The sequence below is a fragment of the Lutra lutra genome, chromosome 1 (assembly GCF_902655055.1).
Source record: "Lutra lutra chromosome 1, mLutLut1.2, whole genome shotgun sequence".
In the NCBI taxonomy this organism is placed as follows: Eukaryota; Metazoa; Chordata; class Mammalia; order Carnivora; family Mustelidae; genus Lutra; species Lutra lutra.
In genome coordinates this window covers 204,928,050-204,953,541 of record NC_062278.1, presented here as the reverse complement: position 1 = coordinate 204,953,541, position 25,492 = coordinate 204,928,050, and the positions used below count along the sequence as shown (strand labels likewise).

The 25,492-nt window shown below is 58.1% G+C and overlaps 2 protein-coding genes across 16 annotated transcripts; both read right to left on the bottom strand.

Moving 5' to 3' along the window:
* Positions 1-1,460: 1,460 nt before the first annotated feature.
* Positions 1,461-13,203, bottom strand: USP19 (ubiquitin specific peptidase 19). Of its 15 annotated transcripts, none has more exons than XM_047694263.1 (27): positions 13,023-13,202; positions 11,264-11,523; positions 10,966-11,001; positions 10,661-10,789; positions 10,440-10,573; positions 10,064-10,363; positions 9,731-9,953; positions 9,451-9,607; positions 9,269-9,340; positions 9,038-9,153; positions 8,715-8,935; positions 8,429-8,624; positions 8,211-8,344; positions 7,944-8,102; positions 7,749-7,859; positions 7,160-7,270; positions 6,979-7,080; positions 5,896-6,036; positions 5,685-5,803; positions 5,306-5,443; positions 4,907-5,220; positions 4,681-4,791; positions 4,376-4,592; positions 4,140-4,292; positions 3,884-4,044; positions 3,624-3,802; positions 1,461-1,964 (listed from the first exon to the last, which is right to left on the bottom strand). In XM_047694263.1, exons 2-27 carry the CDS (start codon positions 11,385-11,387, stop codon positions 1,848-1,850), a joined length of 3,975 nt encoding a protein of 1,324 aa, XP_047550219.1. In that variant the 5' UTR covers positions 11,388-11,523; positions 13,023-13,202; the 3' UTR covers positions 1,461-1,847. The 15 variants fall into 15 exon arrangements, with proteins under 15 accessions (XP_047550219.1, XP_047550243.1, XP_047550263.1 ...); XM_047694287.1 differs by having other exon boundaries at positions 9,737-9,953; XM_047694307.1 differs by having other exon boundaries at positions 8,715-8,929; positions 9,737-9,953.
* Positions 13,204-13,372: 169 nt separating this feature from the next.
* LAMB2 (laminin subunit beta 2) lies at positions 13,373-25,229 on the bottom strand. The gene is made up of 33 exons (XM_047694179.1): positions 25,077-25,229; positions 24,904-24,989; positions 24,615-24,787; positions 24,391-24,526; positions 24,236-24,309; positions 23,644-23,832; positions 23,488-23,551; positions 23,050-23,252; positions 22,841-22,961; positions 22,322-22,510; positions 21,931-22,110; positions 21,698-21,810; positions 21,345-21,424; positions 21,123-21,255; positions 20,781-20,939; positions 20,577-20,704; positions 18,736-18,868; positions 18,363-18,555; positions 18,140-18,283; positions 17,687-17,918; positions 17,436-17,599; positions 17,132-17,356; positions 16,826-17,043; positions 16,618-16,714; positions 16,160-16,532; positions 15,882-16,066; positions 15,367-15,608; positions 14,941-15,289; positions 14,427-14,634; positions 14,208-14,349; positions 13,948-14,124; positions 13,697-13,856; positions 13,373-13,616 (listed from the first exon to the last, which is right to left on the bottom strand). Exons 2-33 carry the CDS (start codon positions 24,986-24,988, stop codon positions 13,480-13,482), a joined length of 5,406 nt encoding a protein of 1,801 aa, XP_047550135.1. The 5' UTR covers position 24,989; positions 25,077-25,229; the 3' UTR covers positions 13,373-13,479.
* Between the last annotated feature and the right edge of the window lie 263 nt (positions 25,230-25,492).

The window sequence follows — 25,492 nt, the reverse complement described above, 5'->3', positions numbered from 1 at the left end:
ACTACAAGCAGACCACCAGTGACTAGACACTTGGGGCTGCCCACAGTTAAGACACAGCACTATCCTGTTGTACCCCATACCTAGCAGGCCCTCCAACAGTATGCCAACACCAGCCCTCAGCTGGGCAATTCCACCATTTCTATAGGTTCTCACACCTAGCTCTCCAGGCTCCACTCCGTAGCCAGCAACCCTACACTGCCCTTGTGCCATGTTCCCATAAGAAAAAGACAACACTGGTCACAGGGGTAGTTTTCTCCAGGAGCTCCCTCTGCTTTCCTCCACCCCTAACTCCAACTGAGGCTAAGGTGTCCTAGCAGGGCCCACATGCTAAGCTTTTTGTAGGACTGGCCCCAGAAGCTTCAGGCAGGGATGGATCTACAGGGCTGCTGAAATCCTGCTCCCCCGCCCCTGCCTGCCTTATACTTTTTCTGGCTTAACAGTCGCCTTATGAGTACCTCTGCTTCCCATCTGCTCTGGCTAGAGACATCCACCCTTACCCTCACGCCATTGAACAGAGGAGGAGGCAACACTGTCCATGGAGACAAGGAATCTTTTCATAAGATTTGCCCTTGCTATGTGTATGTACAAGGTCAAAGAGGCCCTGAAAGTAGGATAAGACTGCAGACCCACTATAGGTAAACAGCCTGGGGGCAAAGGCCAGGAGCCAAGGTCTCAGGGACTTAAGGGAGGAAATGGCCCGCCAGGATCCTGCACCTTCCCTCCCACATGAAGGCACCCAAGATGAGCTCCGGGCTCACTGCCTGTCCTTTTGGAGCAGGGTCTCTTTCCACTAAGGGATTCAGATGGTGCTGACTATAGCAAAGAAAGATCTGATACCAGGAAAGGATTCCCCAAGAAGTCCTCCCTGACCTACCGTCTGGCTGTCAGCCCCAGGCTACCCCAGTGCCTGCACCTTTGACCCCAGCTTCTGGAGCCTCATGGGGTACTCCATCCACCCTTTAGGTGTGAAGTACTGACAATGATGCCCAACACCACTGCTTCCACATGAGACTCAGAACTGGTGGGATCAAAGGGCAGCAGGTAGGCCCCAGAAAGCTGATGGCTTTGTGACCCACAGGGGCTGAGGTGCGAGTCCACCATTTCTCCTCAGACCAGAGCACTTTCAGGGTTTTGTTTTTTGTTTTTTTTTTTTTAAGATTTTATTTCTTTATTTGACAGAGAGACAGAGAGCACACGTAGGCAGAGCGGCAGGCAGATGGGAGAGAGAAGCAGGCTCTCTGCTGAGCAGGGAGCCGAATGTGGGGGTTGATCCCAGGACCCTGGAATCATGACCCGAGCCAAAGGCAGCCGCTTAACCAACTGAGCCACCCAGGAGCCCTGCTCTCAGGGTCTTTAACACACCTACGCGGGCGCATGCACACACACATACACGCACACACACACACATTCCTCTAGAGGATAGGGAGAGGTGGCCACAGCACCTGGTGCATCACAGTCACTAAGTCTGCTTATTTATCATTTATTTTTAAAATATATTTAAACAGCAGCAATCACTTCCAAAATGCAAAAAAAAAAAAAAAAATTACAATTTTTAGAATAAAATTATAACGTTTATGATGCGAGTCAGAAAGAACTGAAGGTACAACTGAGAATCAAATCACGCAACACTGGGGGTGGCTGGAGAAGCCAAGGCCCATGGGTTGGGGGGCGGGGATCAAGCTGACAAGAGGCCCAACCTGTGAGGTCCCCACCTCAATCATACCCCCAACCCCCACTGATGAAGCCAGTGTCCTCTGGGTTAGAGAAGGAGAAGCGGCAAAGAGCTGGCCCTCTGTTGGGGATTCCCCAAACCCAGTCCCAATCCCACCCCACCAGCCAGGGACCTGCTAATCGACCTCCTCCATGTTGCTGTAGGTGGGGGCTGGGCGGTCCACAGAGGGGGCGAAGCGTTCAGGGGCTGTCCGCGTGGGGGCCACCTCGGGGGCCTGGCCAGGGCCTAGTCCCTGCAACAGAATATGAGGACAGGGGTTGGGGGCTGCCCGGTATGCTGCCTGGCATCCCGGGGGTGCTGGCTCAGAGTCCGGGCACCCAAGGGAGGGTCCCAAGGCAGGCACAGACAGCAGCGGCGTTGAGACAGAGAGACAAGATCGGGCCTGAACAGTCTTACTTTATTAACACTTTAAATACAGGAAGCTGCTTGGGCAGGGCTAAGCCCCAGGCCAAGGGTCAGAGCAGCAGGACGCACGGACAGACAGCTGAACGGATACTCACCCTAGGATGCTCTGCCCCTGCAGGAGCCAAATTCCCCACCCTCTCCCACCAGATGCACACACTGAGGCCCAAGCCCAGAGGTGGTCCCCACCACAGAGGCAGGCATTGCCTGGTGGGCAGGCAGGTGGGCCAGCTCACAGCAGCTGCCTGCAGGCAAGCTCAACTCCAGCGACCCTGGGATTCCAGAGGACAGAACATGTTGAGCACGAGGGCCACCAAAGCTACCACGGTGCCCAGAACAAAGTACCGGAGGCAGCCCCCATCTGGTGTGGTAGGGCCACGTGGTGGGGGGCCCACCCAGTCTTGGGCTCCCCAGGGACCCAGGGGCACAGGCCCCTCGGGTACCGGTTCCTCCTCGGCCTCCAGCTCCTGCCAAATCCGGGAAGCCTACAGTGTGCGGAAACGGCCATCAGCACCTGGGGCAGGGGTGGGGAGGGACCCAGTGTCCCCAAGACCCCTGGCCACGGAATTCCCGCCCAAAGTGACTGGCACTAACCCCTTACACAACCCATGTCAAGCTGCAGGGAGGTGGGCAAGCAGGAGCCAAGTGGGCCATTCGCAGGGTTGTCTAGACAGAGCACCGAGGCAGGCGAATCTTGACAGCATTTGGGCTCCCCAAGAAGCTTCCCAATTGACATGCAGCTTCCCATTTGGGTTGGCCAGGGGAGTGGGGGAGATGGCTAGCTGCTCAGTTCTTTAGCACGGGACTCCCACAGAGGAGCTCGTGGAGGTTAGAGCTGCCAACCCGAGTAATCTGGGTCCCTCCCACCCCTGTCCAGATAGACTGTGACCACGGCCTTCTATCAGGATTCCTCTGCATCTGAGCAGAGAGGGCTCAGCGGAGAGAAGACTAAGAAGAAACCAGTCCAGAAAAGAGATGCAGCTGTACCCACCCACCAGACCTATGGCACCCCATGTCAGTAAAAGGTAGAAGACCCCAAGGGCTCAGCAGGGACAGACGCTCACTTCAGAGAGGGTGGCGGCCACCCTAGCCCATGGCCAGCCTGGATAAGGCCTGTCCTGAGTGTACATCAGAGCAAAGGAGTTATGACAAGTGAGGGTCTGTGGGCTGGCTGGCATGTAAGGAAGGTGCAGAGGGAAGATGGGAGAGCGTAGGGTACAGTTGGGCTGTAGCATCCCTTCACCCAGTGAGGTTCAGAGCAGCTCCTCAGCCTGTGCCAAGAGGGTGCCTACATGCACGCCAACAGCAACGCGCTGGTGTGCGTGCACCCTTGTGTCACTCAGCATGGGGATTCCTCCAGACTCTGAAGTAAGAGGATCATGGTTCCAAGACTCCAGGGACCGATGGCCAGAGGAGAGGAGGCTGTGCCCCACCCCCTCCCATCTGTGAATTGAACTCCCTAGCCTGAGAAGCCTCTCCCATGCCTCACCTGGCTGGCAGCAGCCTCAGCTGCAGGGCTCAGATCTGGGTGGTGCTCAGAATGACCTGCCCTGGGGGGCCTCTCCACAGGAGAGTTCCGCCGGCGGTAGAAGAGTACATAGGCATAACGCGTCACGACCTGGCTCTCGTCTACTGTTGTCACCGTGCTGTCGTCAAACAAGCGCCAGCCTACAGCGAGGTGGGAAGAGTGTGAACATAACCTGAACCAGTACCACTACCACCTATCCTGCTGGATGCGTATGCCCTCACCCACGTCGCTGCGCTGGCTGCTGCGGTCATTGGGCAGGCGTGCACAGGCGGTGTAGTGGCCGCCGATCATGCCTCCGTAGTGGTTGATGACAGCGTACAGGTCATAGCTAGGCAGCTGTTCCTCTTTCTGACCGATGCAGAACTTGCTCAGGTCCAAGTTCCTGTGATCCCAGCCAGAGAAAGGTGACAGTCAACAGGTACCCAGGATGCTGCCCGCCCCACGACCTGACAACGGTCACCAGGGCTCATCGCTCACCTAACAGGGAACTCCACCAAGTCATTGATCTTGTCACGCCAGATGAAACTCCGGAAGGAAAAGCGCTTGAGCTGCACAATGAGTACATTAGGAAGGCGCCACAGCAGCAGCTGCTTGGAGGCCTCTCGGTGTTGTTTACACTGCGGGCAGTACCTGATGGAGGACAGAGCAGGGGTTAGGACCAGCAGAGCTCCACTCCACCCTGCCCCACTACTCGCCTGCCGCCACGTCCTCACCAAGCCTCCTCGGGTGCCAGCACCTCAGGCCGGGTGAAGAGGTTCAGGCACTGGTCCAGAGTGAAGTGGCCAGCACGGGCAGCCTCCCCGGCAGAGCCTGGGTCCTCCGCACACTCCAGCTCCTTGGAGGCTACCAACACAAACTCCTGCAGGCGCTCATTGTTGCGCCAGACGAGAGCCAGGCTGCAGTCCTCACCCAGCTCCAGGGGGGTGTCTCCTAGAGATGGGCGGGGAGAGGGGTCACGTAACTATGGAGAGCGGCCAACCCAACCCATCCCATGGCTCCTACCCACAGCCTCAGACACCTTTGTCCTCCAACCGCTGCTCTCTGTTAGATGCGTCAATTTTATAGATGAAGAACTGGGGTGTGTGGGCATTTGTGGCTTCACTTGGGTGTTGATATCCGGGCACAGCAGCTATGGGAAAAAAAAAAACCAACAACAATCACAGCTCCTCTACCTACCAGGACCTAAATAAGCTTCCCCCCAACCTCCCCCACCCCGGGTGCAGAGCCTTCTAGCAGACTCTTACCTTCGGGCCGAGACACCCTCTCACCAGCAGGCAAGGAGCCAACTTCAACTGGCCCACTGGCCAGCACCTCAGAAGAAACTCCACTGGTGCTGGGCACAGGGCCCCGGTCAGGGGCTGCCCATGCCCGTGGGACCCCTGTGTCTCCCTCAGCCACGGGGGTCACCAACTGGAGCTCAGGCGGCTGAATCGGGTCCCTCTCACTGTCCCCAGCCTCCAGGGAGCTAGTGGAGAGCAACGTAGTGCAGCCGGGGCCCTGGGACTCCAAGGCCATGCGGCCAGGCTGGAAGGGTGGCTGGAATACACTCACAGAGTACCTGGCAACAGGCAGCAAGGCGAGTAAGAATCCTGACAAGCCTACCCTCCAACCACCCAACCCTAATCTCATCTCTGGGCACTTACCGGGCGTACCCCTCTAGCAGCTGAGCAAGACGAGCGTAAGTGAGACGTGAGGCAGGTACACTGACCAGAAATGGGTAACCAATGTTCTCAGGGCGGCAGAGACCCTTGTGGTCAGGCCAGTGGGTTTTCTGGCAGAGCCTGAAGGGAAGGGGGAACTAAGAACAGGGCCTCAGCCCCATCTTCTAGGACTCACCGCTGGTGGTTAGCCTCTGGCCTTAGGAACTGCGTATGCCAGCCCTGCCCCGACCTCCCCCCAGAGCCCAGCAGAGTAGAATAAGTGGAAGGCTTAAAGCATGTGCCTTTATGGGGAGAGGAGGTAGGGTGGCAAGTGAAACATGGAGAGGAGGGCCAAGGAGGGAGAGGCGAGGGGGGTCCTCACTGGTTGCAGTAGCCGACGCGATAGCACCGGGTACAGCGCTTCAGCTTCTCATCCTCTGACTGCTGTTTCCGCTGGCAGGCTGCACACTTGGAGATGGGGACGCTGGGCACCTGGGGGCGCTAGGGTGGGTTGTTTGGCTCAGCAAGGCCAGCTCGGGTGAGAATGTCCCCCTCCCACAGGCCCTCATGCCATCAGGTTGGTCCTCACTTACCTGCTGCACCTCTAGCACCACCACTCGCTCCTTAGCCAACTCTGGGGATAGCAGCTCGAAGCAGAGGAGCGTGTCGGATGGGGACACAGTGTCCAATGAGTGGGAGGGCAGGAACACACGGTGGAAACGATTCTTGATCACCTGGGGACAAAGAACACACAGATCCTATGTGAGGATGAGTCCTTTCTCTAGCCCTGCCTCAGCGCACAAGGAGACTTGGCCCTGAACTTGGGCCTGAACAGCAGAGTGGGGACTGTGGCCCCAAAGCAGCATATGCCTCCGCTGGCACCAGCTTCAGTGCCCAACAGAATAAGCAGCCCGGTGCATCAGAGGGCCTGAAAGCCGGGACTGGGATAGACAGCAACCAACACAGCACTGCACACTGAGGGCCTCCACTCTGTCAGTTAGTGGGGCCCTGCTGAGACCACCCCATGGCTGATGTGGAGGGGCTGCATCAGAGGAGGCTCCTTCCCACTTTTTTTTTTTTTAAGATTTTATTTATTTATTTGACACAGAGAGACACAGTGAGAGAGGAGAGTGGAAGGAGAAGCAGGCTTTCTGCCGAGCAGGGAGTCCGATGTGGGGCTTGATCCCAGCACCCTGGGATCGTGACCTGAGCCAAAGGCAGACACTTAATGACTGAGCCACCCAGGTGCCCCCCCTTCCCACTTTTATCCCCAAAGAAAAGAGTACCTCCAGGCTGGAAGCTACGAACCTTTGGGAAAGACTAGCATACAGATAGATCCAGGGTAATGTGAGGGATAGAGGGAGAACCACAGCTGCTGGAAAGATAGTCCCGCAGCTCCAGCTCCTTGTATGATGACGGAAAAGCGCTTGAGGGTCCCAACAAAAGCGGGGAGTAAACCCTGACGATGGCAACCTGGGGACCTGAGGGCACTTGTGTTGCACAGCCCAAATGCCTGGCTTCATGCCTCAAGCCCTAGCATACCCGTGGGTTTCATGCAGTCACACGCATGTTTGTGGGTACACATACAGATGCCAACAACCATCACGTGTTGTCTGTGTACCCTAGATACACACACATATCCACATGCCTAAGGGCCTGGGGAAAGACAGACGTACCTCAGCCAGACGCAGGTTCTCCGGCTTCAGGTGCACACTCTGAGAGAGCGAGTCCAACACTTCACTTGCGCTGGAATTCTCCTTGCTGATGCTCACCAGAAACTGGTAACAAGAAGAGAATCCATGGGGGAGGTGGGCCAGGGTCTTTAAGATCGCCCAGAAATAGGAGCTTACTTCTCACCTTGATGGGCTTGCTGTGGGGCTCCCGGGCAAAATAGAAGACAGGGAGAACCTTCTGCTTCTGTGGCAAGGGCACCGGCAGGTAGAGGAATGGGTCAAAAGTGATGGAGACCTGCAGATGCACAAGTGGCACTAGGTGGCTGCACTGGAGTGGGGCACAGGATGCTTATGTCTGGGGAGCCCAATCCAGGCACTCAGATGGTCCTCAGGGCCCCAGGGCCAACCAGGAATCGCTCAGGCTTGAGAATACCAGACAGACCAGGAGGGCCACCAGGAGAGAACACTCCCTCTTTCTCCCTGAGGCCTTGCTCAGCCTTGCCACGTATCAATCTGACCCTCACTTGTACCCCACATGTCTTTCCAAACTTACCCCACCCCTACCCCCCCTTATAGCTGGTCTTTGAGCCCAAACACCCCTTTTGTGTCAGTTGGAAAGCTACCCAGCCTCACCTCTGCAGCCCATGCAGAAGCTGAAGGCCTGTCAGCCTCTTTACCCAAACGACATCTAAATATGCACACACCCCTAACCTCAATTTGACCAGGCTAGCTACAGCAAGCTAGGGACTGCTTTCCAGGGGAGCGCGTCGCACCTTGGCACACACAGGGCACACCAGCTTCGACTTATACTGGCCCTGAAATAGGTCTACGATGAAAGAGTCATTCCTCATCTTATGCCGCTGCCATGCTTCTTCAGCTACCACCTGAGGAGCAGAGTGGTGAAGATCAAGGAGACCTGGGGCCTGGCATATGCGTGAGATATGCCCACCTCTGCCCCCAACCCTGACCTCATCGGGCCGCCCATCCGAGTCCACGGTCTCTGTGTAGGGCTTGTTCTGAATGCGATTCAGGTCTTCATGCAGCCCGTCCAGCAAGAAGGCCATGAACTCCTGGGCGTCATGCTGTGCATAGCCTGTGAACTGGCTGGCCTTGCTCGCCACAATGGCCTGGATGCGGGGGCCAAGTGTGAGCATGGAGCCCCAACACCCACCATGTACCCAGCTGGCCAGCCCTCCCCACCCTCTCTAGCCAGGGTGGGAGTGGCCACAGATCACCTTCAACTTGGAAGGCTGGAAGGCATGGTGGGTGCCCTTCCACAGCGCCCGGAGCAGCACAGCAAAGCCAATCGCCAGACGCCCACCGGTCCCCAGTGGGTTGTTGTAGTTGATCTCGGCCTCAAAGGAGCGGTCTAGGGACAACGGCCAAGTAGAAGTGTGAGCAGGGAAAGGTATCCCCTCTGCCCACGGCCTGGGGCTCCTGGCCCTGCTCTCACCGTGGAAGAAGTCCCGGAGCTCCCGAGTGTTAGACAGAGACTGAATGACACTGTTCATGAAGCAGGTGTTGCCTAGATTGACAAGGCCAGTGAAGCCTGGCAGACACACCTTCTTCTCTTCCTCCTCTTCTTCTTCCACACTATCTCCGCTCACGGGGCTATGGGGCATTGGAGGCACCATACATGTGGGCTTGGGCTGTGGGAGTAAGGAGGGGGATGAGAGAGTAGCCCTGAAGCTCTCCAGCCTCTAACCTTGGCTGTCCCCTCCCCACCCCAGGATTCTCACGGAGGCCAGGTGTGGCTCTGGCTTGGGGGCTACATGCTCCATGGGGGTGCGGGCCGCTACACCATCCAGCCCCGTGTCCTCAGATCGAGCCTTGGGTTTTTCCTTCTCCACAGCCCGAGCTTCCTCCTGGCCTGTGAGGGGATGGGGGGCACCTCCTGGTGGGGTTGAATCCAGAGGGGTTGGGCCTGTCGGCACGGCAACCTTTGCACCACCCACTGCACCTTAAAAAGGGGGAATGAGGGGGCTGGTGGTTAGCAGCACGTGGAAGGGGGTGGGGGTCCGGGTTGTGCGGGCTGGACAATGAAGGGAGCTCGTGTGCAGACCTCGTGCAGCTGGGGCCTCCAGGCCCCCCCAGCGCTGACTTTGCCGCTTACGGAGACAGATGTCAATGCGAGAGGCCGTGAAGCAGAAGGTGCACTGCTCTGGCTCAATCAGGTTCCTGTGGGGAAAGGCTGAACTAAGGGACTTAGGTGGAGTAGGTGTCGGGCTAGATGGGCCAGGGAGATGGAGCCCAGGGTGGGACAGGCATAGTACTGGGGCCAAGAACCACCCACCTGAGCTTCACCTGCCAACGGAAGATGGTATGGGCCCCACAGCCCGGGTGCAGTCTCAGGAAGTTTCCATCCCTGCCGAAGCAGAACAGGGCAGGGCAGGAGGAAGGGTGGGAAGAAGACCATGAGACACACTGTCCTGCCTGAAGTGTGCCCTGTGCCTCATGTCCTGCCCTCCCACCCACCTGGTCTGGAAGATAAGTGTGAAGTCCTGCTCGCGGAAGAGTACTCGAGAGGTGTCCCTGCGGATTTCTTTCACATACACGTGCACCACCACTGAATCTGGCCCCTTCTCATAGGAGTCATTCTTGACGAATGCCAGGTTCACCATGGACTCCGGCTCTACATTGAGACCACAGCTCAGCACCACCCAGGACAGATTCTGGCCCACTGCTGTTCTATCCCCAATCCACCCGCCAACCTTGCAACCCAACCAGGGCTCTGCCTGACCACCCCCAGCCCCACCTTTACCATCCACCAAGGTTATAGCATCTGCTGCCACTGCCATCTCCTCTTTGGAACGGTCACCTTTCTCAGGGTCTCTGCTCCGGGTCATGGCTGGGGAGACTGGATCATTCCTGGGGGACATAGTCTTCTCTCCTGCCAAGAGCGCTAGATTCTCCTCTGAGCCCAAGAGGCAGGTCTGGGGGTTCAGTGGTGGTACCCGGAGCTGTTCCTCAGCTTCAGCCTATTTGTGGCAAGATTGTGGGCAGGATCAGCTATAGGTCTGGTAGGTGGCCCCCCACTCAGTCTATCAACCCTCCCATCTCCCAGCTCCCACAGGTACCCCACTCTCACCTGGGTGGCTGTCTCAGCCAAGAAGGGGGGGGCATCACCCCGGGGTCCAGGCCCATCTCTGGACCCTTCCCCCTCTGGCCCTCTTCGGAGATGCACAGCCCTCTTGGCGCTGGGCCCTGCCTGGGCCCCGGGGCCAGCCCCTGCGCCTACCTCACCACGGCCCTGGGCCCGCTTCTGGTTCCGGGCTTCCTGTTTAGCCCGACGGGGCTCAGGACCTGGCTCCAGGGCAATGGGAGATGGCTCCTGCCCATTCTCCTGGCACCGCAGCCCTGGTACCGCCTCCTGGGTCCCTAGAGGTTTCTTCTACCAAAGATACAGCAGTCAGGCCCTGTCAACCATGCTGGGCATCCCTACCCTACTCTGCTGTGGAACTTACCAGAAGAGAGGGCCATGTGAGCAGAGGCACCTTCTTGGGCAGTGCCAGCTGCAGGAGGCCACCTTTACGGGCTTGTACTTTGGTGCAAGAACTTTCTATCTCAGCATAGAAGACACCACCCCACTGCCGACCATCTGGAGAGAGAGTAAGGGCAGTGAGCTGGGGTGGGGGAGATCAGAGGCTTCAAATATATTGCTGGGCTCAGGGCAGATGGGACACACCTGGAAGCCGCACCACGCCGTCTGTGTCTGTGAAAGCAGCATCCACTTCCTCCAGCCGCAGGGGACCCACTCCCACACGCAGCTTGACAATTACCTCATCGGCACTCTGCCTCCAGTCAAGCAACAACTCTGTAGGGGGTGTGCCAGTGAAAGTATGAGGGTCTCCATGAACTCCTGTGGGGGTGAACAGCTGCAAGAGACCCACCCCTAACAGAGCTGCTCCAGATGAAGGCTATAGCCCCAGTGCTCCCTCCTCATCCCTAGCACTATACCACCTGCACCCAAAAGGCCTACTCATTACTCACCCTCTTTGGCCTGCTCCTCCCGAGAGCATGCTGACCCTGACAACAGAGAAAAGAACCAGGAAATGATGATGGGGAGGCAGCCTCCAAGACCCCAGCACCCCACCGAACACCATCTTCAGGATCTCACCCAGGTATGTAGACCTTAAAGCTGAGGCTCTACCCAGACTGCTGTGAGTCCTTCTCTTAGTATCAGACCAAAACAGGAGGAAGAGCAAAAATGTCACCTCTCAAACCCTAATCTGTATGCTCAACAGGGTGGAGAAGGAGACCATAAGCACTCTGGGAATGCCACAATCACCTCTCCTAGGATCTCCATCCTTGCTCTCCTGGTTTGCTCGATCCTTCTGCTTCTTCTTACTGGTAGCCTCCTCCAATCCTGGGGGACCTCTCCTTGGGCCCGTGGCACTGGCCCCGCCAGACATCTTGAGCCGCTTGGTCGACAGCCAGAGTGCCCCAGGGTCGGCAACGGCGTCTGGGTCAGGGCTACGGCGCTTTCTTCCTGGCCCAGCTATCTTGGCAACTCTTTGTGGCCAAATTCTCCAACAAGGAACCGACAGCCTAATGAGAAGGGACCACTGATCACCATCAAGGCCCAACAATTTGCGCCTTGGTTACAGCCCAGGGCTCAGCAACCCAGAATACAACCAAGATGCTACAGAGCAGTATCTCTCCACCACCTAATGCAACCCTGGACGCTCTCAGACTGTTCTGAAGGAGGAATAAACAATATAAGTAGCAACAACAACTTCTGGCAGAGACTCCTAGAAGCCTACCATACAGGCTCACAAAGATGGGAGCCTCACTGAGGAGGCACCAGGTCAAGGCAGCCATGGCCTGGAACCAGGCTCCTCAACCAATCTGGAGAGGAGCCATGGCTCCAGCCCACAGGGCTGGCACTCTGAGCAGGGTGCTCACTTTTCCTCACTCTCACTGGCTGCTTAGTCACCACCCGAGAAGTAGGAGGTGGAGGAGGAAGGCAGAAAGAAGACAAGCGAGCAGCAAGGGGAGCAAGCTCTGTGGCTGAAGTCAGGCTCAGCCCAGGTGCTACCACTGCCCAGGCAAGGTCCTGGGGTTAAGGTGTCCCACCTGCCACCTGCTGGCTCCCACCCTCCCCTGAACCTGTTCCTATGCACTGCTTGGTTTTTCTTCCTACATCCCAAGAGGGATTTTTCTCTCCCACTGCTGTCCCAAGCGGAGAGGGGCCTGCAAAAGCTGGGGTGAAAAGGGTATCTAGCTGTCACACTACCCTTTCAGGAGCAACTCTGCCCCAGAGCCAAACCAGGAGGGGCAACCAGTTTGAGAATGAAACAGACATCATCCCCTTCTTTCCCAGGTCCACTCACTCATCAGCACTAGGCTAGAGACCTTCTACCCAGTTTCCCTCAGACCCACCAGTAGATTCTGGACTGTTTTTCCATTCAAAATAAAGTTCTCAAAATTGAGATAATGGTGGGAATGAACCATGAATCTAGGACCCATGGCAGCCTCAAGCCTGCCCTGAGATGGCAGCAAAGCAATTAAGTGACGACTTTGTGTTCCCCAAGGTGTACGTGTGGCAGGGACAGAGATGGACATTCTTCTGTGGGGTACTAGTGGGCTGGATCTTTAATGACAACAGATCCATAGCCGAGGGGTGGACATCCTCCACTTCCTTGCACCAGGCCTCAGCTTAAGGTAGCGTCCCTCCCCATTCTCCCGGGATCACCGAGACAAGAAAGGGCCTCTCTAGAGACCATGCTGGCCTATACTGCTGCGGGGGTTACTAACTACAGACCAGCGCCCCGGCCGGGCTGCTACTCAGCTCCAGCCTCCGAACCCTGGGCCCGCCACCACCTCCTCCGGGAAGCCGCCCTCGCTCGTCGCCAACCCTCTCGGAGGCAGGAGGCCGACTCCAGGCGTAGAGTAACGGCCCCGCCTGCATCAGTGGGCCCGGCCCGCCGCGAGGCTCGAGGGTTCGAGGCTGGCACGGCCCGTGACCTTGAACAGGCAGCCCGGGGCCCGCGTCGCGGCCTCCCCGGCTCCAGCCAGACAGGCCAGTTGCGGCCCGTCCCACTCACCGAGCGAGGCCGCCGCCGCCAGCCCTCTTAGGGCCCTGGCAACCCGCTCTCGGTTCCGGTTCCGGCGTCTGGTCGGTTCCGGTTCCGGCGCGCCCCTCCCCCGTCCCGTCGCCGCCGCCTCAGCCGCTTGTTTTGTTTCGACTTCTAGTTACGGCCGCGGGTGGCTAAGCGCCTAGCAGGTGACGCACTTCCGGTGGGAGCGGGCACGCGGCGGCGGGTAGCTCCGGGGCGGACCCGGACGGAGGAGGCGGGGCTCCGGTGCCTTGGCTTCGCCCTGGCCCATCTGGTGGCGTCCTGAGGTTCCGCCCAGAGACCCCGCCCCTTCCCAAATCAGAGTCCAGACGACACAGTGGGGATTCACAGCGGTTTATTGGGGGCCTGGTCAGACTGGGAACTTCGCCATGCAAAGACAGTAACGGGGGCGGGGCTGGGAGCTGGGGTAGGAATCCTGCAGGGGTCACTGGCAAGTGTTGTAGATCTGGACCTGCAGGTTGATAGCTTGAAGCACACTACGCATCCTGGCCTCCAGCCCATCCAGCTGGGCGGCTTTGCCTTCCAGGGCCCGTTCGTTCTCCTCATAGGTGCCCTCCAGCTCTAGAAGGGTCAGGTCTCAGCTGAAGGGTCCTTCTCCCACAGACCCACACCTGTGGCATTCCACCCACCCGAGTCCTCACCTTGCAACCGTTGCAGCTTGTCCTGAGCAGCCTGCAACAAGCCTCGAGCCTCATCCCGAAGCTGCTCTGCCCGCTCCTGCGCAGCCAGCACACCCTGGGCCTTGCGCTCAGCCAAAGCCTTCACCGTCTGGTACTGGTCGCCTACTGGGCCCTGCAGCAGCTGCAGATAGAGACGGCAAAGTCAGCGTGGTGGCACAGTGAAGGCCCAGCCTCTAGCCCAACCCCCACCAGCTGGCTCTGCCTCAACGCACCTGCTCAGCTTCCCGGGCACGACCCTGGGCATTGCCTGCTGTTTCTTCAGCGCTAGAGGCTGCCAGGCTATTCCCTGCTCGTTTCAATTTCAGAGCCTCCAGGAGACCATCCAACTCCTGAGCCCGCTCGCCTGCAGAGCTCAGTGCCTGCTCCGCACCTGCCACCTTCTCCTGCACCTGTCACAGGTGGACACAGGGTTAAACAGGTCTATGGGTGCATGCCCATAATCTTTTCCCATGATGTCCCAGGGAGACCACACCTGGTGCAGGGTTCGCTCGGTGTCCTGTGTGTCAACTACTGCCCCCTGAATGGCACCCTGAGCAGCACCCTGTGCCCTCTGGGCTTCCTCCAGTGCTGCCTGTACAATTTCTGCCTTCTGTTTCTCACCCTCAGCCCGGCTCCTGAGGAAGAGAGGGAATTAGGGCCTGTAAGTATCAGGACCAGGTGTCAAGGATAGGGGCCAGGGTCATGATCAGACCTTGCCCGCCGTGCATCTTGTAGTAGCTGCTCTGCCCGACGCACATCTCCCACAGTACGGGCCAGGATTGTGTCCACATCTGCCAGGCTCCGGACTCTCTCCGCAATCGCGCCTGCCAGGTGCTGAATCTGCTCAGGTGATGCTGGGATGGAGAGCTCTAGCACTCGTGTGGCCACCATCTCAATGCTATCGGGATCAGCCCCCTCCTCTATGGGGACACAGGCAAGGCCTTAGGCACACAGATTCTCCAACACAGGCATCGGATACAATCTTGGGGTGTGGGACCACACATGGAATGTGGGTTTGTTAATAGGCACAGTGATGGAACTATAAGTGGGCACAGGCTTGGGGTCATGGATTTTGGGACCACATAGGCAAAGGTTGAGGGACTAGACATGGGGTGATAAACACAGGTCCAGTGCAGGCCCTGACCCAAGTATGAACCCACAGACACAAGTATGAACACAAACACAGGGAAAACAACCACATGGCCTGGGCTACACGGGAGGCTCACGGCTGAGGAAGTCCTTCACATTCTGGATAAGTTCCCGAAGTTCTTGGTTGGCCTTCTCCACCTGTCCCCTGGAAGCATTAGCCTTGTCCAGGGCTGCCTGGGCCCGCTGCTGTGCCTCGCCTGCCTGCCGACGCGTCTCAGCCACCTGGCTGAGGATGCCACCACCTTCTGCCAGTGCCCGCTGCAACTCTGCCTGTGTGTGCCTGGCCCGGCCCAGTGCCAGGTCCGCCATGGCTACTGCCCCACTGCAGCCGAGGCCCCCACAGCGGGGCTGCCCATCCTCGTCCAGACAGCCGGCACCCCCACAAGGGCTTGTAGCACAGGGTGCATCCCCTGGGGGTCCACACACCTGCCAGGCACAGAAAAGTCAGGGCCCTGCAGAAGGAACAGCCACAGCCACAAGTCCCACCCCACACTGTGCCTTACCAGTTCATTTATGGCTGTCAAGCTCAGGGAATGGGTACGGGCAGAGAGCTCGCCTAGTGCCCTCTGGTTGGCCATGTGTTTGCGGTTGAAGTCCTCCCTCTGGGCAGCCATTAGCTCCTCTGTCCGGTGCCGGGTATCTGCTGAGTTGCTCACAGGGCTGGGCATTGTCAAGGCCGATGCGTTGGCACGATGTTCTGCCTCTGCAGACAGACTGTGGGCGTGGCGGATGCTGTCATAGGCACCTATAGTGGGCAGAGGCTGGCAGTCAGCTAAAGATCACCTAACCCGGGGTGCCTGGGTTAAGCATCCAACTCTTGATTTTGGCTCAGGTCATGATTTCAGGGTCGTGAGATCAAGCCCCACGTTGGGCTCTGTGCTGGGTGTGGAAACTGCTTAAGATTTCTCTCTCTCTCCTCCTCCCTCTCCCCTTCCCTTTCTCTCTCTCTCACTCTCAAAAAAAAAAAAAAAAAGATCGCTCAACCCTGGTCCACCTGCCAAGCTGGCCGACAGCTCACCCAGGAAGTTTGAATGCTTGAGCAGGTCTAGATGCTGATCCAGCTGCCGCAGTGTGAGATTAAGTGCAAGCCCATCTCGCTCCAGACTGCTCAGTGCATGGTTGGCGTTGAAGTTCTCATCCTGCACATCTGTCAGTTCTGCCTCCAGCCGGGTCAGGTGCTCAGTGGCCTCTCCAATTTCACGCCTGTGCCAATGGAGGTGGTGTTTAGAGAAGCTTAGGCCCTGGTCCATTGGGTCTCTACCCCATCCCTCCACATATCCTCAGGCCCATCCGCACCGCAGCTCCTCTGTGGACTCCATGAGCTGTGCAGTGGAGGCAGCTGAGGCGTTGCGGGCACCCACAATCCCCTGCACAGTCCCCAGCTTCTCCTGTATGTGCCAGAAACTGCTCTCAAAGGCGCCCAGCACACCCGTCTGCTGCAGCTCCTGTGCCCGCTGTTCCAGGCGCCGTGTACGGGCAGCCAAGTCCTGGACCACTCGGTCCCAATCCCCGAAGCATGCGTGGCATGGGTGGCAAGCAGGAAAGACTCCTGAGAAGCCTCGGGCACACTGGTCACAGCGCACGCCTGACACGCCTGGGCGGCAGCTGCAGTGCCCTGTGGAGCGGTGACACTGAGGTGTGTCTATTCCACGAGGGTCACAGTCACAGACTGCAGGAAAGGGCAGATCACAGAGTTAGGGTGCCAGTAGAGCATCCTGGGAAGCCCCCTAGCCACCCTGGCCCTGTTGGCTTACCACGGCACTGCAACCCAGGGTCTCCCCAATGGAGCTCTTGGCACTCAGAACAAGTTCGCCCACCAAAGCCAGCACGGCAGTGGCACTGCCCTGTGAACTAGAGTGGGAACAGGGCAGAGGTCAGCGCCTCCATCAGAGGCTAAGCTCTTGAGACTGGAGACAGACAGCTAGCCCCACCCACCCAGGGATCCACAGCAGGGTCCTATACCTCATTGCAGGTGGGGCCTCTGGCTCGGCTTGGGTGGCAGGCACAGGGCTGGCAGCCATGGCCGCTGGTAAGGTTCCAGAAGTTGGGGGCACAGCGGTCACAGCTAGGGCCCTGGACATTGGGGAGGCATGGGCACTGCCCACTGCTTGGGTCACAGTTGCAGCGGTCAGTGGACGGGCAATGCCGGGGATCGGTACCCAGCAAGTTGCAGACGCAGCCTGTGCCGGTCAAGCACATTAATCAAGGGGAGCCTGCACAGCAGACCCTGACCCCCCCACCCCAATCCCTTCCCAATCCCACACTCACGGTGACAGTTCTGTCGGGCAGCCTGCCCATGGAAGCCAGGCTTGCAGTGGGCACAGTGGGGCCCCTCCGTGTGGTGTAAGCAGCGCAGGCATTGTCCCGTGCGGGGGTCACAGGCATCAGGGTCCGTGGGGTCAATGTTCCCACTGCACTCACACGGTTGGCACTGGCCACCCGGCCTTGACGGGTCCCCAAAGTACCCAGGGGCACAAGCATCACACCGCGACCCTGCCCACAGTTGGGGAAGGCATGAGCGTTCAGTTCGGCTGCCCCACCCTGACACCACACCTGCACCTTATCTACTCACCTGTGTAGCCCGCCCTACAGTGGCACACGATCTGCTGGGAGTACCCATCCCTATGGCAGGAAGTAGCAAAGTGCCGCCGGCTCCCAGGGCCTTCAGGGCAGGGACAGGGCCGGCACTGGCCCCCATATGGGAGCCGTGGGTCCCCATGGAAGCCAGCAATGCACCTTCAGGGAGTGACAGGAAGAGAGATGTGATCCCGGAGCTGCCTTCCCACCCACCCACCCACCCACTCCTAGTTGCTCCAGGCTCACCTTTCACAGTGCTCACCCCCGGTGTGATCACGGCAGCCCAGGCAAGTGCCCGTGCGGGTGTCACACTCGTCTGCGTGCCCGTTGCAGACACATGGCTGGCAGCTAGGAAATCCCCACTGGCCACGCTGGCAGCGATCGCACCGAAGCCCGAAGGCCCCAGTTCGGCAGGGGCATTGCCCACTGGTCCCTTCACACAGGCCACTGAGTGCCCCCTCGGAACTGCACTGGCAGGCTGGGGGCAAGGCAGAGGCTGAGCCAGGGAAGGGGTCTGAGGGAATCTAGGTGGGGTTAGGGTAGGAAAGTCGAGAAATCAAAGAGAACTTCCAGTGCCCCAGTGCTGGGAGTGTGGGGCCTAAGGCAGAGTCAGAGAAAGAAAGAAGCACGGTCGGAGGGAGGGAGGAAGCCAGTTGTGGCGAGGAGAGAGAATAAGAGGGAAGAAAGGCAGGCAGGTACCTTGACAGCCTGTGGGGCCAAAGCCGTAGAAGCCAGGGGCACAGACGTCACAGCGGCGCCCCACCACCGCAGGCTTACACAGGCACTGGCCGCCATGGGGATCACACTCAGAACTTAGGGAGCCCTGAGGGTCACACTGACAGGCTGTGGGGCAGGGGGAGAGGGCCAAGTCAGGCTGGGGCCCCACACCTCTGCCCCACCAGCCCACAGCACAGACACTCACGCAAGGCACCGTTGTAGAGGACGGCGGACAGGCTGATGAGGAGGGGGGCGCAGGCCTCAGAGGGAGGGGTCTTACTGGGCACCAGCCCCTCCTCATGGCAGCGGTAGCGTTCAAAGGTGGCACGGCGCTCCAGAGCCTCGGCGTCCCCCCCACTAAACATCTCTAGCACCAGGACACGGGGCAGCAGCACCAGCTGAAGCGATGAGCAAGGAAGAGTGAGGCCCAGACCCAGGACCCTATTGGCACTGCCAGAGCAATGAGCACCCCCCTGGGCCTGCCTCTTCCATCATGGGCCCCTCCTGTCCAGCGCTGCTACAGGTCCCATCCCACAGACCCTGACTTCTTGATCAGCGCGGGGAAAGGGGCTATTCACCGAGTCAATGAGCAGGCTGGGTCCAGAGTAGGGAGCATCCATCTGGGTGCTTCCCCCTGTTCGCACCAGCTTCAGATGTACTTTGTAAGACATGCCAGGCTCAAGGCAGACAGGTCTGGGAAACACCATATACCTAAGGGGAGAAAAAGACAGGTATGGGGTTCACCCAGGGTCCCTATTCCCATCAGCCTAGGCCTCCCCAACCCGCACACCAGCAATCAACTCACTGGCCAAGAAAGACATCAGGTAGGGCTGGGTCATACAGACAGACAGCTGGACAGACTGACAGAGAATCCATACAGGAGATTCCCACAAACATGCCTCGCCAGAGTCCTACGCCTGTGCAGACCCATCTCTGAAAACACTCCCTACAACCCTGCCACCCACACAGCATTTTCCCAGCACAAATACCTGCTAATTTTTATTTAATGGCCTCCTCGTCCTTCCTCCAACCTTGACCTCCAACCTCTGCTTCTCTTCATCAACACTACATCATCCCCCCTCTGCCTCCTGGCCTTGCCTTTCCTAGGTCATTCTCATCTTCCTGCAAACCCATGCTAGGGTTCTTTTATCCCCCTTGAAAACATCTTCCCTCAATCCCTGAGTCTCCCTTAGCTGTTACCTTGTCTTTTCTTTCCTTCCCAAGAGATTCCTAAAACTCGACTGTGGTCACTGCCTCCACTCTAGCCTCCCATGCCAATGGAGTTTCTATGCCAACATGCCAGGGGGACAGCCTGTACCAAGCTCACCATCGACCTCCATGAGGCCAAACCCAGCATCCTCTTCTCTGTTCCCATCTCCTCCAGCATTTAGCGACATGTGAAAGCAGGGCATCCTTCTTCCTGACATACCCTTCTCTCCCCTTCTGGAATCCTGTCCACACTCCTGATTTTCCCCCACTCCCAGCTCCTCCTTCTCTACTGGCCTCAAACACCCCAAAGCTTGGTTCTGGTCCTCCTTCCTTTCTCTGGTCATTTCATTTAGACCTATCCCTTTAGTGACAAGTCCCAAATTTATATCTCCAACTTGAGCCTCCCAGTAATTCCAGACACAGAAATCCAACCACCCACTGGACTTTTCCTCCATCCCTAAGTACCTCGGAACTGCTTCTCCCTATGTCTCTATTCAGTAAAGGGCCCAATCCTCACCCAGATGAACAAGACCAAAATGCTAGAGTCATCTTTCCACTTTCTCTCCCTTGCCTACATGTCTAAGCCATCAGCTCTGCCGCTGGAACCCTATGGAACCTTCACCTTGCCACAATTGCCACTAAACCTCTGGCCAACCCACTGTCACTCAGCTAACTGAACAACCTCCACCTTTAAGTCTATTTTCCATTCAGCAAGTAGACGGATCTTTGTTAAATCGCAATTGAAAAAATGTCTACAATGGATACAGTCCATTACATGCTGTTCTCTCCACTTCTGTGTATTGTTTGAATACCTACATAATAAAATGTGAAAAAAGGTGATAAAAAAGGTACATGAAACAAATACAACCCAAAATGTAAGAAAACAATCATCAGACCAGTCACATCCCTGCTCAGAAGGCTCTGATGCCTTCCCTTCCCCTGTGGGCATTCCCTATAGTGACACTGAATGGCTTCCCATTAATTCCAGCCACAGGCCTCTGGAACTTAGACCCCTAAGAGAGTAGGCCTTGTTCTACTCCTTCTTCTGACCTGTGCCATTCCTAACAGCGCCTGGCAGACAGCACTCAGGAGAAAACACTTGAAGCAAGGGACAGATGAATGAGCAGCAGTGTCTTCCAAGTGCCCTTCAGGGAATTATGGCTGGCCCACAACCCTCCACTGTAACAAATGCTACCATTAGTACCCTCACCGGGTTTCTGGTCGCAGAGTCCCTGGGATGTGGTCATCCTTGGGCAGCACATGCCCACACAGGCTGTGGGCAGACACAGGCCCTGGGCGCTGCACGGTCACTTCCATCTCTGCCCATTGCTCAGGGACCTGGGGGAAGGGGATGATGAAGGAAATGCTACCAGACCCGGAGGTTTGGCTAAGGTCAGGTTTCAGAGGGTCTGACCTGGGGCTCCAAGCGCAGCAGCAGGTCGTAGTCCATGGCTCTCGGCACAGAGGCGACCAGGAACTCCAGCATCTGACCTTCCTGCAGCCTAACAAAGCCCCGGCCTGTCCAGGATGGAGTCCCACTAGGGGTCGCCAAGCGCTCCACCACGTCGACCATCTGTGAGGGGCGCAGCTCAGTGTGGGTGCTCAGGTAAGAATCATCTCTTCGGCCACAGCCTGTCCTCACACACAGCTCTTCAACTGAGGCCCTGTCCAAGGCTGGACACTCAGCCCAGACAAAGTACCACCCATAACGCCACCTCTCCAACCCAAGCCCTGCCCCCCAACGTGGCCTCCTAACCTGCCCTTGGGTGTCCTCTGCCTCCCAAGTTAGGTGGTCCAGGAAGGGCCGGAAGTAGCCAGGCTGCACCTGCTCACAGCGTCGCCCCACCATGTGCTGGCGACAGCGGCACTGACCTGTGGCCTCATTGCACCTGGGAAGCCCAGAGTTACTCAAGAAGGGCCCTTTATCCTGCCCAGGATCTTTTCCCACCCCTCCTGGGACCCCTTATACAGCACTCACTGGGGATCCAAGGCACCACCCACGTCGCAATCACACGGACGGCAGCCAAGCAGATCATGGCTCAGGCCCCAGTGACCAGGCTAGGGGAGAGGAGGATGCTGGGGGCTAGAAACAGACCCCTTCGCCACCCATCCAGGAATCCAATGACAGCTCTCAGCCTCTACCACCCCTTGGTGAACACACAGTCCCTAGACCATGGCTCCCACCCTTCACCTCCCAGACCTGACGCCTCTCAGCCAGGAATGGACCCTAAGGTCTCAGCACCCACCCAGTGGGACACAGACACCACCCTCTCGCCCTGTGCTCTGAGGATAAGTGCAGGACCCCAGAACCCCAAGCCCCTCCAGTCATACCAGGCAGCGGTTACAGCCACGTCCAGTCACTAGACGCTTGCAGAAACAGGTTCCACTGTTGGGGTCACAGGAAGTGACCCCAGGCACTGTGCCCCGTGCATCACACTGACACCCTGCGGGGAAGGAGACCCATCACACTCTGGGGAGCTGTGGCTGTGCTGCTGTTGAACTGGGTCAAAAGTAAGAAGTCAAGGGTTAAGGGCAGTACAGGAGCTAGGGCAAGAAGCACATACTCCGGCAGCCTGCAGGGTCGCTGGCACTGAGCCCAAAGAAGCCATCACGGCATTGCTGGCAGCGAGAGCCCACCACATGTTCTTTGCAGCGACACTGGCCCGAAACCAGCCCCATAGCAGGATCATCATGGGGATCACAGCGACCACCGTCTTGGGAACCCATGGGGTCACAGTCACAGGCTGAGGGCAAAAAGAGATGTAGGATCACCCTTATCCCAACTAGCCCAGCACCACCCATCTCCCAAGCCTCCCTGACACTGGATTCCCAGCCTGGCTCCACCCTCCACCCCCCACCACCACTACAAGCCCCTGCAACCTGGACAGCAGTCTGGCTTCCTAGTTCCTACCCCAGACTCAGCCTTCCCTCTCCCATGCCCAACCCCAGCCTCACAGCGGCACACAGCTGGGTCCCGCAGGTCCTTGCTTGGGTCACGGTAGAAGAAGGGTCGGCAGAGCTCACAGTGGCGCCCAGCTGTATTGTGCTGACATCCATCACACACGCCTCCACTCACGTTGCCAGACGCCAGGTATACGGCCATGTCAAAGTGGCAGCTGTGGGCGTGCCCATGGCACTCACACTCTTGGGGAAGGGAAAGGCAGGACAAAGGCCAGTTGAGGGACCACGTCCTGAGGATAAGGGGTTCCGGGGTCCCACTGACACAGCAGGTCCCTGCCATAGGCCAGAATTTGTGGGTGGGGGGCTCAGGTACTTAAAGGTTTCAGCATCACACTGAGCCCCTGCCCAGAGTGGACTGGAAGAGAGTTAAGGGAGTCCCTAGGAGCATCAAGGCCTGGATACCCTTCAGACATAGCCTGGGTGTTAGACGCTTGACCACCCAGCTCTAAGTTCTACCCACGGCACAGCCAGGCCACAGCGTTCTGGAGATAGAGGGGCCAGGATCTCACTTACTCCTGCAGGCATGACTGTGGCCATCCTCAGCTGGACGCCAGGGCAAGTCATGATAGAAATCCTGACACTGCTCACAGTTGAGGCCACGAGTGTTGTGTTTGCAGACGCAGGCCCCATGAACCTAGGAGGCGGGCAGGCAAATGGTCAGCACTGTCCAGCCAGGCCTGTCATTGCCCCCAGCCCTATTCCAGCCAGCTGAAGTCCCTCACCATGCCCTCAGCATGGGCTGGTGCTCCTGGGGCGGGTGCACACTGCGAGGCATGTCCATAACAGAAGCAGTTGCCACGCACAACCAGCTCGTAGAGGGCGTAATAGTATTTCTCACGGATCTCCCGCCGTGGGTCGAGCAGGTTGTCCCCCAGTGTGTGCAGCCGTGTCAGGTTCACCCGTAGGTTGGTGATCTTCAGCAGGTCTAAGTGTGGCGGGGGGGGAAGGATAGGGAACCAGTTGGCCAGGAAGAATCTTGTTGCCCCATGCCCACTCAGGGGTTACAGCTGCCAGGTCACCTTGGGAGACCTCCTGTCTACTGCTATCTGAGCTAAATTGGACTTGGCACCTGCCCTAAGAAGCACCCAAAATAGCTACTGAGGTCCCAAATAGCAGTTGGATGCTGGGACTGTGCCAGGCTCAAAGAGAGGAACACTCACTCTGGATCCGTGGGCTATACGGGTCTGGGATAGGGATGGCAGGATCCAGCACACGATAGATGACCTAGAGGGACATGGAGCCATTAGAGACACTGGGCCCTGCTTCAGGCCCATCATCCCCCATCTTCCTGCCCCATGTCATATCCCAGCTCTCACCTCGCCTTCAGTAGATGGCTCAATCTCTGAGTAGCGGGACTCACAGACTATGTCATCCCAGTGCCGTGGGGGGGCCAGTGGGACTCCTGGAAAGTCAGCCCCACAGTCATAGGAAAAATATCGGTAGACATGCCAGGTGCGTCCAAAGTCAGCTGAGCGCTCCACCAGCATGGCAGCAGGACGAAATGTCTGGGTGGGGTGCATGGCTGATCAGTGAGTATCAGGACTCAAGTCCAGCCCAGGCTCATCAAGAGAGCCCTGCTCCCAGCGGGGGCTTGCCCCTAAGCAGCTCACGGGCAGGTGGGGGTGACCGCTAGAAGCCAAGCAATAATCAGGGAGGGTAGCCACTGCTTGGGGGAAGGCTCAGGGTCATAGGGCCCAGGGAGGCAGCATGTAATCCAGCCTCAGGTTGGGGCAGCATGGGAAAGGCCTGGAGGCAGAAGGCAACAGAAGGTGTGGGAGATGAAGGAACTTCCCATGCAGAACACAACATATGAGCTCAGTGGGGCTGGGCTAAGGAGCTGGGACTCTGTTCAGGGGCAATGGGGAGCCAAGCAGGGTGATTCAAGCAGGCTCCCAGACATGCGGGCACCTTGAAGGTCATAATGAGGTGCGTGAAATGAAACTCAGCCTCCAAGTCCAGCTGGATGGTGACCACGGGGACACCTGGGGCAGGAGTTGGAGGTCAGGGACTTGAGACTACAGGTGGGCAACCCTGCTCACCCCATGCCCCGCCCATGACCTCACCATTCTCTGACTGCCACCAGGCTGTCCGGCGCTGTGGTGCAAAGCTGGTAACTACATTCTGGATGCGATGGCTGTTTGGGTTGTCTCTAGCAGAGAAGGGGCGCCGGGAGTCACACAGGAAGCACTTCTTCTCATCCTGGGTTGGGTCAGAGTCAAGGTCAGGGTCAGTGTCTCAGGCAGTGCCAGCACCCCCGCCCCAAGACCCTCATCCCACCCAGCCTCACCTGCAGGTGACTAACAATGCAGTAGGGTTGGGGGCCATGCAAGCCACAGGTGGAGGAGGCAGTCAGTCTGTCAGCACGGCCCACTAGCAGGTCACCTGTGGCAGGGTAGCAGCTTCCCCTCGAACAGGCTGGCACATCTGGGACGAGGGCCTGGGCCAGGGCGGTGGCCAGCACTGGGAACAGTGGGTCAGTCAGTTCTGCTGCGCTCCCACCCAGTAGCCCCAGGGCTGGCTCCCCCAGGGCCCACCATCACATCCCACAAACCCCAGGCCTTTTCAGGCCCTCTCACCACTCAGCAGTAGGCCCAGTCGAAGAGCCCAGGGCCCCGGCTGTCCCCGCAGGTCCCTCCCTCGGTCCCCTGAGGCCCGCTCCATCCTGAAGAGGAGGGGAATCCAGATGAGGGGTGATAAGAGGTCGGGAGCCTGTGCCCACCTTCCCCCTCCCTTGGGGTCCCCTGCAGACCCTGCCCCCGGAACTCCGCGCTGATTTCCCACTCAATCCTCCCACTGGCCGCCCCTCCACTAGCTGAGTCCTGCGACTTTGAGCAAAGTTGAGAAGCACGGCAAGAAGGAAAGCATGGAGTGGATCTTGGGCAGGAGTGCAATACCATGTGGAGGTTCCCCTCCCACCTCTCCAGAAACAACCCTCATTCTAGACACAGGCAAGCTCCCCTGCAAATCTTTATTGTGCTCCCTTGTCCAGGCCTGTGCAGAACAAGGGAAAGGGAGGTTGGCTTTAGGCGACCACAGTTTGGGGGCACAGAAAGGAGGGGGTGTGGCATGAGCAAAGGAAAGGAGACTGATCTGAGACTTCAAATGGTCCACGAAACACAGCTTTTGTCCCTAGCATTGTAGGAGCTATGGATGTCACCATCAATG